The sequence below is a fragment of the Narcine bancroftii genome, chromosome 8, assembly GCF_036971445.1.
Source record: "Narcine bancroftii isolate sNarBan1 chromosome 8, sNarBan1.hap1, whole genome shotgun sequence".
NCBI lineage: Eukaryota > Metazoa > Chordata > Chondrichthyes > Torpediniformes > Narcinidae > Narcine > Narcine bancroftii.
In genome coordinates, this window is record NC_091476.1 from 165898409 (window position 1) to 165911854 (window position 13446).

The following is a 13446-nucleotide window of genomic DNA, read 5'->3' on the forward strand; positions in this document are numbered from 1 at the left end:
CCTCAGGCTCCCTTCCCCCTTTTAGGATGTTCGGTCAATCAGCCAACCTGAATGGACCAAGCCCCACCCAGCCGGGTGTCAATCACCCAGGCCATGCCCTCTTCACCCTACTACCATCAGGACAGAGTTACAGAAGTATGAGGACATACACCCAGTGGCTCAACGAAAGCTTCTTCCCCTCTGCCCACAGATCTCTGAAAGGACAATGAACCTTAGACGCTATCTCATTTTCTCTTATTTTTGCACTGACTTAATTAATTTTAAATGCAATATATTTTGCAACATTTGGATTGTTGCTGTTGCAAAGCAACTAATTCCATGGCAATAAATTCTAATTCTGATATTTCACTCCAATCCAGTAACAGAAGCTGCTTCCCACACAAACAAAACAAAATCTGAACTTTCAATTTATTCTGGTCTGGGAATAGGAAAACTTGAAAAATAATATCATTATTTTTAAAATATACAGAACTCCAAAATGATATTATTCTTCAGTTTCATCTTTCTTAATTCAAGATATGGGGAGTATCAGCATTAATGACATCCCACCTTCATAAATAACACCAATGTCATGTGCTCCTTGACAAATACAGTGAACAACAGCTCAAGGCAGAATGAAATTTCTAAGATCCTGACAAGAAAACCTTACCCTGCACCTGGACAATCCTCTTTACAGCCACTATCCAGTTTTGCTTCAAAACTTTAAGAACAGTCATTTGTTTTAGGATTAGACATGTATTTTAGGAATCAGAAAGATGTTGCTTTCTTCATTCGTGTTGATTCCTTTATCAAACTAATAGACAGTTGCCCTGGGGAAATTAGTACCAAGAGCGAGGGGAGAGGGATAGCGGAAAAACAAGAGTAAATGATAAATTGATGTAATCAATAACAGCATCAAAATCATCTCTGGTTTCAGCTTTTATGCAGTGAATAACTCCCTCCAAGGCCAACAGAAAGCTTTCATGCATCAAGTGATGCTCTCATCTCTTGACATATATTGCAGCTTTTGACAGATTCCTCCAAAAATTGTGTGGCATCTGCCTTCAAATTTCTCAGAGGTTCTCCTGACTGCTTCTGCTCTCAAATAAATAATCATATCGTTAGCACAGATCTAACGAGCTTACATGTTAGATATTGGTGATTTGTGTAGTTAAACAGGGCTCCTGAGGTTGGACAAACAGCTTCATTTGGCTTAAGGCAGGTACATTGTTTAAAATTGCAGTGGAGCAGCTAATCCACTGTGACAATTCTTCAAAGCATATTGTTAATGACTGTTACTGATATCTTCTTACAGATGGATATGTTGATTTCCTAGTATTTACTGAAGATTATCAGATACTTTGAAATAGAGGTGATCCTTATGACTTTTGTTTTATTTGAAACTGGGTGCTGCCAAAGGGTGGCAACCTGGAATTATTTTGCAGTTGTATTCATGATGCGAGGTGAGAAAAAAAAGGTTCCAGTCAGCATGGCTTTGTGTATGGTAGGTCATATTTAACAAATCTTTGTAGAGTTTTTTTGAGGAAGTTACCAAGAAGGTAGATGAAGGAAAGGCTATGGATGTTGTCTACATGGACTTTAGTAAGGCTTCAAAAAGGTCCCACATGTGAGGTTAGTTCAGAAGGTTAAGACACTAGGTATCCATAGAGAGGTTGTAAACTGGATTTGAAATTGGCTAAATGGGAGAAAGAAAGTGGTAGTGGATGGATGCTTCTCAAACTGGAGGCCTGTGATGAGTGGTGTGCCTCAGGGATCTGTGTTGGGTCCATTATTATTTGTTATCTCTATCAATGATCTGGATGATAATATGGTAAACTGTATCACCGAGTTTGTTGGTGACACAAAGATAGGAGGTGTAGTGGACAGTGATGAGGATTTTCAAAGCTTGCAAAGGGATCTGGACCAACTGGGAGAATGGGCCAGTAAATGGATGATGGAGTTTAATACGAACAAGTGTGAGGTATTGCATTTTGGAAGAGAAAATCAAGGAAGGACGTACACTGTAAATGGTAGGGTGCAGAGGAGCAGAGTGGGCTGGAGATGCAGATACATTTTTCCTGAAGCTGGTGTTGCAGGTGGACAGGGTTGTAAAGAAAGCTTTTTGGCATCTTAGTCTTTATAAATCAAAGTATTGAGCATAGTAGTTGGAATGTTATGTTGAAGTTATTTAAGAGATTGATTGGGCCAAATTTGGAATATTGTGTGCAGTTCTGGTTGCCTAATTACAGAAAGGATATTAATAACATTGAAAGAGTGCAGAGAAGATTTATTAAGATGTTGCCGGGTCTTCAAGAGTTGAGTTACAAGGAAAGATTAAACAGGTTAGGACTTTATTCCATGGAACGAAGAAGAATAACAGGAGATTTGATAGAGGTTTACAAAACTCTGAAGGTTTAGACAGCGTAAATGTGAATAGGTTCTTTCCACTTAGATTAGGAGAGATAAATATGAGAAGACATGGCTTTAGGGTGAAAGGGGAAAAGTTTAGGGGAAACATTAGGGGAAACTTCTTCACTCAGAGAGTGGTGGGAGTGTGGAATGAGCTGCTATCTGAAGCGACTTGAGTTTTAAGAATAAATTGGATAGATGCGTGGATTGAAGAGGTCTGGGGGGGGGTTGTGGAATGAGAGCAGCTGAACAATGATTGGCATGGACTAATAGGGCTGTATGGTCTGTTTTTTTTGTTCTGCAGCTTTTATGCTTCTATTGCCAAAACAGTTAGGTTAACAATTATATGTTCAAAATTAAAGAATGTTTGAAATAAAGAGAGTAGATATCATGTGTTCTTAGTTTAACCAAACATGAATGGAAAAAGTCATCAGAATGAAAGAACATGAAAACATCATCAAGCATAGTGTCAGGCACTTGCTTAAACCAAACAGCCCTGATATCAAAACAAGTAAATGCTAAAAATCAGGTAATAAGTAATCAACCTGCCATGTAAAATTTGTTTCCTGAACATCTCTTTGTAAACTATTTTGTAAACTATTTCTTTATTTCTTGATTCTAAGAATTTCAGTGAATTATATCACAATAAACCTTTCACCGAGGTGGCCTGAGTTCTTAATGCAGGATTTCTACAAGTTAAAGAGAAAATTTGTTTATAGAAGAAATGCTTCCATTGACGGCACTATAGCCTTGTCCCCTCACTCTGTCCTGGCCCACCAGGAGAACGGCGCCTTGTCCAGCAGGCTGCTGTTTCACTTCAGATCAGCGTTTAACACGATCATTCCCCAGAAGTGAGTGGAAAAGCTGGCCTTGCTGGGACTCAACACTCTTCCCTGCAGCTGGATTCTAGACATCCTAACAGAAAATCTACAGTCTGTCCAGGTTGGGAGCAGTATGCCGAGCACTCTTATGTGGAGCACTGGTGCTCAGCCCACTCCTGTTCATACTACTGACTCTTGACTGCATCACCAGATCCAGCCCCAACAGTGTCTTCAAATTTGCACATGACACAACAGCAGTTGGCCTCATTAGGAACATCGATGAGTCACACTACAGAGAAGAGGTGGAAAATCTCATGATATGGTGTAAGAGGAACAACCTGAATGTCATCCTGGACAAGACAAAGGAGATAATCGTGGAGTTCAAGAGGACCAGGAATGACCACCCTCCACAACACATTAATAACTCTGTAGTGAAGAGAGTAGAGAACACCACTTTCCTTTGGGTCCACTTAACTAGTGCCCTATCACGGACACACATCTCCTCACTTATCCGGAAGGTGCAACAGCAATTGGACTTCTTGAGAAGATTGAAGTGGACAAGACTATCAACCAACATTAGTTCAGCCTTCTACAGGAGCTTTGTCGAGAGCGTCCTGGCCAGCTGTATCACAGTGTGGTACCGTTGCTGCAGAGAAATGGATTTGAGGTCAATCCACAGGATCATAAGAATGGCAGAGAGGATCACAGGAGTCTTTCCACCACCCTCCTTCCCCTACCCCCCCCCCCCACCCCCGCACATTGATGAGATCCACTGCGATCGTTGTCTGAAGAGGGCCTGCAAAATCGTTAAGAATCCCTTCCATCCCGCACACAGCATCCTTCGGCTGCTCCCATTGGGGAAGAGAGAGAGGAGTATCCGAGCCAGCACCACCAGGCTGAGGAACAGCTTCTTCCCACGGGCAGAGGGACTGTTGACCGACCAAAGGACCTGCTCCCACTAGCATCCTGCATGTTATTTCTGTTTGAGTGTCTGCATGTTTTGCAGCGAGAACGCCGTTTTGTCTTGTACTTGTTCAATCAGATGATAATAAACTTGACTTGAAAGTAACATTAACAGGTTATTGTTATAACCTCTAACTCAGAGAATTCCAAAATTACAAAGTCTTCAGGGCACTTCAATGCTACACACGGATAGAATTGTACTTAGTGTTCAACAGCGGAGAAACTGCTGCAGACCATAAAATCATATCGTAGGAAGACAAGATCTATATGCTGAGTGCATGTGAGAGCTGACCATAATAAATCTAGCTGATGCTAAAAGATACACTGTAGTACAAATAATTGCTCGAAATGGATTCTTTTTAAAGATTACTCATCAGTAAATTCCTGTCAATACATTCTAAGCTGGAAAATTGCACATCATAGGACTCAGTAGGATGAGAATGTTCAAACATCCAGCACTAAACCACCAGAATGAGAAAAAAACTTGTTCAGAATCTACAGAAGTGAGAGTAAATCTTTCCCACCCTGAATTGACTCTTATTTTTCACGCAAGTAGCCGTTACACATTTTGTACAGAGGTATTCAATAGCAGTGCCAGTTGCATTTTAAATTTCTTTTTTTTGGCAAATTAAACCTGAATCTTATTTCTGGTTTCTGTATCTATGGAAGAATATATTTGAGATGGAAAGATGCAACAGTGGTGGATTGGATTGATTCCTAGTCTGAAGGGATTGTCCACAGAGGAAGAGATTTTGTAAGATGGATGTGCTCTTTACAGTAATTAGTAAAATAGAAACACTTGTTTTACACATTTAAGATCCTTACAGGTTTTATATTAGGAAAACAATTCCTTTGGCTACAGAGTTGAGAACTCAGGGTCATTTTCTCAGGATAAGGTATTGACCACATAGGATTGAACATTATGAATATTTAGAATTTCCTAACCCAAAGGATTGCTGAATTCAATAGATTTTTATATCTCAAGTAAGATATTTAAAGGATAGAGAAATAGGACAAGAAAGTGGAATTGAGGATGATGATCAATTGAACTCTTTCTGAATGGAGAAGGGAAGGATTGGAGGGTGGGCACATTTGACTTGTTTTTATTTTACTTCTGTTCTGATGTTCCAAATGAATGATTATTGAAACCTGATTAATAATTTTTAAAAAACCAATGAAAGATTTTAAAGTTATTAAGCAACAGGAAGGAACTTCCTGCACTTTGCAGTTGGATGAAACCATTTGGGATATTTGCAATGTGGTGTCAATGTGGTCTGAGCAAGGTTCTTCTGTATATTAAAGCCTATCATTCCCTTAGCCTCGTCTTGGTGGTTACTGATAGTGCCCTATAAGTCATAAACTCCACTAGAGACTCATGCAGAACCCTTACACCATTCCATGCTGATGTAAATGCACAGGCCACCACCATGGACTTTACCACACAGAGCAATATTTCGATCAGCGCAAAATAAGGTGAGCCTGTCTACCTGCATGGTGGCATCCAGGACCCTGTAGTTGAGCCACATTTCAATGAAGACCAAAGCACAGTAGTTCCTGAAATGACGCAGCACAGACCTCCGGACTCAGATGCCACTCATTTTGTTCACCAGGCATGAGTGAGCATGTTGGACAGGAGAGCCAGGCAGCAGGGGTTTGCCTTCAGCCTAGCACGAACCTCTCCTCGCTTGCCACGCTTCCTCCACCTCGTGCACTGCTTCCTCCTCCTGTGTGATCCCGAAGCTTTTAGGTCTAGTCCCCACAGCAGCCTATGGTCATGCAGTTCGCCCTGCAGATCTTCCCGGAGGTGAGTAGATAAATGTCTAAATAACTTGAAATACTGTAAGCTGTAGCATCGGGTAGCCATGGCTATAAAAACTAAAATTGTGTAACTATGAATCAGTTCAGCTGTATTGTTTAACTCTAATTTTAAAAAAAACTTCTGGTGTCCTCGAGAAGCTGTGTTCAACATCACACTGCCTCACCTCTTGAATGAATTTATGTACATCAAGATAAACTATAAGCTAACTGATTAGGAAGTGTTTCCGAGGGGTTACATTGTTAGCAGCATGAATTTGAAGGCCATGTAATATAAAAAAAAAGCCAGTTAACACAAAATCACTGAACTGGTATATTCAGGTTCCTCTGGGAAGGGATCTACCATTTTTATTTAGTTTGGACTTCTGTGTCTTTCATTGTTCTGTTCAACTTCTGACTGGGAGACTTCAATATCCTGCTTTTCCATTTCTCGTTACTTCTTGATCTCTTTCTTGGTCCTCCTCTCCCTTACAAAGTTTCCCCCAACTGGTAGATACAAGGATATGGTGATGCGTAAAACAGTGCACCTTGACCCACCGTTCATGCTGCTTAACAGTGATAGATGAGCCTGTATAGTATTTCTACCGACATGCTACATCTTACTTTGATATCATCAACAAAGCTGATCAATTCTATATTTTGTATTGTTTACTTTCAAATTTTATACTTTATATTGCAAACCATCTCAGAAAGGTATTGGAAAGATCTTTCCTCTTTTAGTAATAATGCTTTCATGCATTCTTGTGCTAAGATGAAGGGAGACAATGTCGATTCCCTCTTTGGACAGGATGATATAGAGAGAGACAATATAGAACTTATTCAATAAAAATCTCTATCATTTCTGAAATTATCTATTTAGGTATAGGTGATTTCTGGCATGCATTATCTTTCATAATTTAAGCCAATACAAACTGAAATTGAACACATTCATCAAACTTAGCATCAAACCTGCTGCAAACTATTTTCCAATTTAACTTCTCTAATGAAACGAGTAACGTGAAGTCCAATTAATGTCCAGATTATGAGTCTAAGATTCATATTAAACCATCTCTTTAATCTGCCTCTATTTACCATTTCTTTTTAAATCAGTTAGTCTTACTCTTTAACCATTAGTTGGGATTTAATTATACTGCAATTAGGTGCACTTCAGCCATGGTTCCTGTTAACCCTGCTTAAAAAAGATTCCTTACAGATCTGATGAAAGGAATGATTTATCATTCCCTTTAGCCACATATTTACTTGCTCTCCTTTAAATGATCCCTTCTTTAACCCACTCCTCATAAATCTCTCAATAATGATAGTGAAATTGATCCCGCTATAAATTACACAAACGTGAGCTCTACTTGAAAGAAGACAAAGTAGATAAAAAAAATACTTTGTCTCTTTTTCAAATGGAATAACGTGAAAACAAATGAACGAATTTATAATCCTTGTTTCAAGCCGAAAGCATGTGTTATTTTTGCCATGGAAATGCTAATATTTTACATATTCAATAATGAATAAACAAATACAAAGTAAGTTTAAGATGAGTACCACTTCAAAGAATAATCACTTTGTTCTTTTGTTTATTTTAATGAAAGATTACATCGTCAATATATTATTAAAGAGATTTTAATTTTGAGGTTTGTGCTATAAATTTCCAGTATTTCGATGCTGTGGTTTACAGTCCTGTGCCAGATCTGTTGTAGGATCTCAGGGCTGATTCACTTTGTTCCTTTTTTTGCCGACTTTAAGAAACGATTATATTGTCTACATACAGTAAAATCCCCGGTATCTGGCAACTCTGGGGGTTGGAAGATGCCCGGCAAAGGTATTTTCTGGTTCCTTGTGACTTTACTCTTACAATGCCTAACTTATAAAGAATAAACAGTTGTAAAGACAAAAATACTATATTGTACTTATTTGCATGAATATACATAAAAACCTTTTTTACTTTATTTTCAGTCACATTCTTTGAAAACATTTACTTTATTTTGTGTAACTATGAATCAGTTCAGCTGTATTGTTTAACTCTAATTAAAAAAAAAACTTCCGGTGTCCTCGAGAAGCTGTGTTCAACATCACACTGCCTCACCTCTTGAATGAATTTATGTACATCAAGATAAACTATAAGCTAACTGATTAGGCCTCAACTGAAGATTCCTCCCCCTCCACAGAGCTGCCTGAAAGACTAAGAATAACATCTTAATGAACACCCCTCCCCGCCCCACCAAGTTTACAGATAAAGCTTTGACTCTAACTAAGCAAGAATAAGGAGACACTTTTAAAAGAGTCATCCCAAATGGTGAGTGGCATCAACCAGCTTTTTCTCATGGGTGATGCCGTCACGGTTTTTTTTATTCAAACAAAGCATGACCAATGCACTCTCCCGGCTGAATATTTGCTCCCATATTCTATTTATTTTAATCTTTTAAAATTAATTTTCATCAAATTTTTTGGCCAGTTGCTTGAGGTTGCTGGATGCTTGAATTCTGGATACCAGGGATTTTACTGTAATATTAATGGGACTAGTTTGCTTCCAAAAAAAACTTGCAAGCTTGTCAAAGCACCTTTCTAAAGCATTAAACGAACAAAGAACACAAACAAAAAAAGGGCTATTTATCACATTATTCAACAAAATTCTAAATGTTGTCGTGCTTATTTAAGTGCTGGCTCTGACCACATCTTCTGATGAAACACAAGTTAGAATGGCACAATCCTTCCTCCCTAATGTCCAGTAAATCAGGTACCTTGACACTCAGGCTGGCTCCCACTCCAGGTTCCATCCGGCTGACAAACACGTTCTGAAGATGCCCTAAGTGCATAGCCAGCTTCACAGGTGAATCGGACAATTTTCTTGACTTGAAAGTCTTTGCCTAGCCGAATGCCATGTGCTGGGATTCCCGGATCACCACAATATCCCAGACTATCCCCTGCAAACCAAAGAAATGATTACATCTGGCTGTTGGTATTAAATAAAAGAAGAGAACATTGGAACACAAACATTTGCTTCCTGAAAACCTTTGGGCATCATATTAATAGATTTTGGCCTGGTGATCAAGAAAATAACCTTCAAATTTTTCTACACAATTTTTTTTAGATATAATGCATTTTTTTGTGAGTTCCTATCATATTTTAAGTCTATTAGTATTTTTGCCACAATGTAAACTCTTTTGGTCAGTCCTATTCATGTTCTGCATTCACATTTGGACTTTATCCCTGCTGATTTTGGAGCAGTGAGTGCACGGTGAAAGGTTTCACCAGGACATTGCAACCATGGAAAAGTGGTGTCAGGGCAATGAAATCCATCAATGCTGGCCAACTATTATTGGACACTGACACAAGAGGCATCAGGCATTGAGTACAAATAAAAATCAGTGGTAAAACATGTTTAGCTCAGTTGAACGAAAGCAATGAGTCAGAATCATTATGAAATTAAACATGCTTATATTCAATAAAAGTTAATATTTCTCCAACTTCCTGCGTGATACAGCAAATCTGAAATCATCTTTGTGTTCAGATTTAAGTTGTCTACCGTAATCCCCAATTTTGTTTTCAGGATGCAAACCTTTTAAAAAAAAAAATGCTGTCCTGTTCAAGATGATCACAAGCTATTTTTGAAATTTACCCTTGGAGACTGATATTGGGTGTAGTCAGCCATAGGTTGTGAGATCACAATTAGAAGTCATTCTTAATAAATCTAATCATTTTCTAATCATAGGTACTTGTTAGCAGTGATGTTCACAGGAGTTGAGGACATGGGGGTGGAACACTGAGCTCAGGGCCTGCATATTGGACCAGAAATTTAATTAAATAAAACACGTTTGGGTGAATTGGCAACTGGATTGTTGTAATACATAATTGGAAACAAATGGTGGGAATTATTCACTCCTTTTGTGTTTAGTAAAGGCAAGATGGATGCTTCATCCAAAAACTATGACCGAAGCTGAAGACTCAATCAAATTTGATTTCATGACCGTGCAACATATTAGAACATTAAATCCAGGTGCCTCTTGTGTGCAGTCACTTGTCAAAATAAACCATATCATCCTGTCTCTGCTATAAATATGGGATTTGCTTTTTTTTCTTTACAGACCTAAAATCAGAACTACTTTCAAAATAATGCTTGCCCATACAGCAACTTATTTAAACTTTTTTTTGATGCCAACACTTTCTCATCGTCATCCCAGTATGTAAATACTGCAAACATCTCAAGTTCATCAGCAATTGGAAATGAAATTGTTAATCACATGACATTCCACCTGCACTTGACCCTTTCCCCAGTGCAGATGACACAACAGTCAGAGCTTGCACCTTCACAACGAATGGAGATGGAGGGATGGGTGGAAGTGCCAGAACAACAACCTATTGCTCAAAGTCAGGAAGACTAAAGAGCTGGTCATAGATTCCGGAATAAGGTTGGAGGTCACTCCCTTGTCTTCATCAACATCACTGAGGTGGAGTTGGTCAACAATGTAGAAACATCTCCATCAAACTTGTTCTGGTCCAAGCAAATCGACAAGAAAGCACACCAGAACCCATACTTGCAAAGGAATTCAGCAGGTGACCTGCTTCATTCAACAGCTTCTAGAGTTGGACCATCAAAAGTATCTTGTCAGGATGCATCACTGCGGGGTATGGGAACTGCTCTGTCCAAGGCCACAAGAAACTGCAGAGTTGTGAACTGCAGCTCAGACCTTCACAAAAATTCCCCTCCTCTTTATTGCTCCATCTACCCTTTCCATTGCCTCATCCCATTCCAGGCACACTCTCTTCTCTCTCCTCCAAATGGAAAGGAAATGTGTGAATGAAGGATCACACAAAACTAGGTGCAAGCACATTTACTCTCCTGCCACTATCAAATTCTTGAACAAACATCACACTAATGTTGCCCTATTCTAACTGATCCCGCTCTGTAACTCTGTTACTGATGAATGAATAAAACTCAAAAGTCTCTGGGTGCTGTGATTGTAGTAAAAACGTCCAGAAATGCTGGATTTTGGCATTTCAGTGAGTTTGCAATTACCGCTGTATCATGTATAGATTGACTAACTGGGGTGCTCATACTTTCTCATTGTACCTTGGTACACATGAGAGTAAACTTTAACTTAGACTTGATCTATCTGACAATGTAGTACCTTCTGAGCAGAAAATGTACATCATGTTCAATTAGTCAATGTTTATGATATTGATTAAAAGTTCTACTCGGGACCGACGAACAATCTTGTTGCATCTTTCTAGCACATTTCCCCACACTGTTGTTAATTGTGCTATTAAAAATAAACATTCTACTTGCAATCAACGGATAGAAAAATCAGACTTGGCGTCTTCATGAACCACAATTGAAGCAGCAAAGGTTTAACATGGCCATTGTTACGTTTATACTCATTAATCAATGGAAATTTCCACTGAGAAAACTGCACAAAGGAATTAAAAAGCTCATTGTGAACGCATTTTACAAGTATTTTTAAACCAACACAAAAAAAAAGCAAGGATCTTAGAGCTATTCATATGAAGGTTTTTCATAATGATTTTCTATCAGCTGCAGAAAAGCACAATTGGCCATGTATTGAATTCATCATCTGCCCAAAACAAACACTTCAAAATCAGTAGTTTCCTTCTGAAAAGCTCAAGATGCAGCCTTTTGTTGTCCCATGGCTGTCAATGCCAAACTTCCTGCTGAGAAATACAACCAACAAATATCCAGCATGGAATACACAGAAAGATTGAAATAAAACAACATTGATCATAAAATGAAGTTTAAATGGTATTTTATTTTAAATCAAATGTTGAATTATTGATTAAAATGCTAATTGATTCTTTTTTGAGAAAATAATTCCACTGATTGTTGGAAAAAATATAACCGTGCATCATCTTGCATTGCAAGTTAGTACCAGCACTTCAAGTTGAAATGTTGTGAGAATCTCCTGGTGGAATGAGAATTAAGATTCTTTTACTGTCATGGAATGAAACAAATATAACAGCGCATGAAATTGAATTTGGTCGGCTTTAAGGCAAACAGAGATTTGCCATCAGCCTCTTGCAGTCAGAGAAAGAGAAAAAAAAAGAGTCCCTTCAGAGTCACTGAGTGGATTCGCCTCCAGCAGGCTATCTACAGCCATAAGACAGGAGCAGAAATAGGCTTATTGGCTCATCGAGTCTGCTTTGCTATTTAATCATGAGCTGATCCATTTTCCCACTCAGCCCCAGTGCCTGACCTTTCCCCCATTACCTTGGATGCCCCAGTTAGTTGAGAACATTGCCCTTCTGACTCGCCTGTTTTATTTACTGTTGTAATTTCTTGTCGACAACCTGGCTACTATTTGGAGGTCTGTATATAACTGCAAATAGTGTATTTTTACCTTGGTCATTTCTGAAGTTGCCACCCCCCCCCCCTCTGCTTACCTGCCTATCCTTTTGATACATAATGTATCTTTGGACATTAAGCTCTCAATAATATCCATATTTTAGCCAGAACAACAGATCTGCCAATTTGTAGCTGTATTACAAGGTCATTCACTTTATTTCTTATCCTGCATGCATTTAAATAAAAAGCAGACTTCAGTCCAAACCTTCAACCAGAGCTCCAGATCCAAACCTCTGACATGATCAGAAAGCCTTCAGTACCCAAGGAACCTCTCCCACCTCAGCCCGCTCTTGCATCCTAGGTCCAATACCTAGTACCCCTTCAGCCAGTCTTAAACCATGTGATGCTAGTTTAAGAGGGAAACTTTGATTCTATATTCCCATTGGAAATAAAAGTAACAGAAGTTGTGGCTCACCCTGGATTTTACATCAATATAAAATATGCACAATAAATACTGTTGGAATTTTCACTCTAACTTTTCCTCAACTTAGTGGCTAGCGCTGGTGCCTCAGTGAATGCGTTCAAAACAAAGGACGTGATATCATGAAAGCCCTGCTTACTGTGATAAACAAATTGGTGAGCGAGTGTCCACAACACAGAGTGATTATAAAGAAGGCTATTTGTTCCATCTTTCCTATGCCTGGCCCCATCTGTGGCAAGTCACATTTTCCACCTTGCCGTTCCTTCTCCATAACATTGCAAGATTTTCCTCACCATATAAGGGAAAGTGGCAGCACTGCCGGAGCTGGTGAGGCCCCGTGGAGTTCAACCACCCAGTCAACTGTTGACAGCTCAGCACAGGCTTTGAATAGCCCATTAACAAAGTCGACAGTAGTGTTCACGATTGGCAGCAGCCATGAGGGGTTGCAGCAGGGCACGCACATACAACAAAGGATGATTAACTGAATTTCTATCTCGGTTTCAGACAAAAAAAGCCGAGGTAAAGCAGCAATTCTCAATGGGGGGGGGAAGGTGGAACAGCATATTTAAGTAAAAACATTGTTTTCTTTTCACCTCGTAGAATAATTAAATTTTTTTGTGTGTAGTCAGTGGGAGAGAAATATGGAAAAAAACCAAAACTTGACTGCTTCACTGAGAGGGGGAGGGGGGGCA

General features: G+C 39.1%; 1 protein-coding gene across 1 annotated transcript in view; it reads right to left on the reverse strand.

Moving 5' to 3' along the window:
- csmd2 (CUB and Sushi multiple domains 2) overlaps positions 1-13446 on the reverse strand; it is a 539567-nt gene that overhangs the window by 63609 nt on the left and 462512 nt on the right. Inside the window, exon 50 of the mRNA XM_069896324.1 lies at positions 8717-8899. Coding sequence (XP_069752425.1) covers positions 8717-8899 — 183 coding nt within the window. The remainder of the gene's footprint in view (positions 1-8716; positions 8900-13446) is intronic.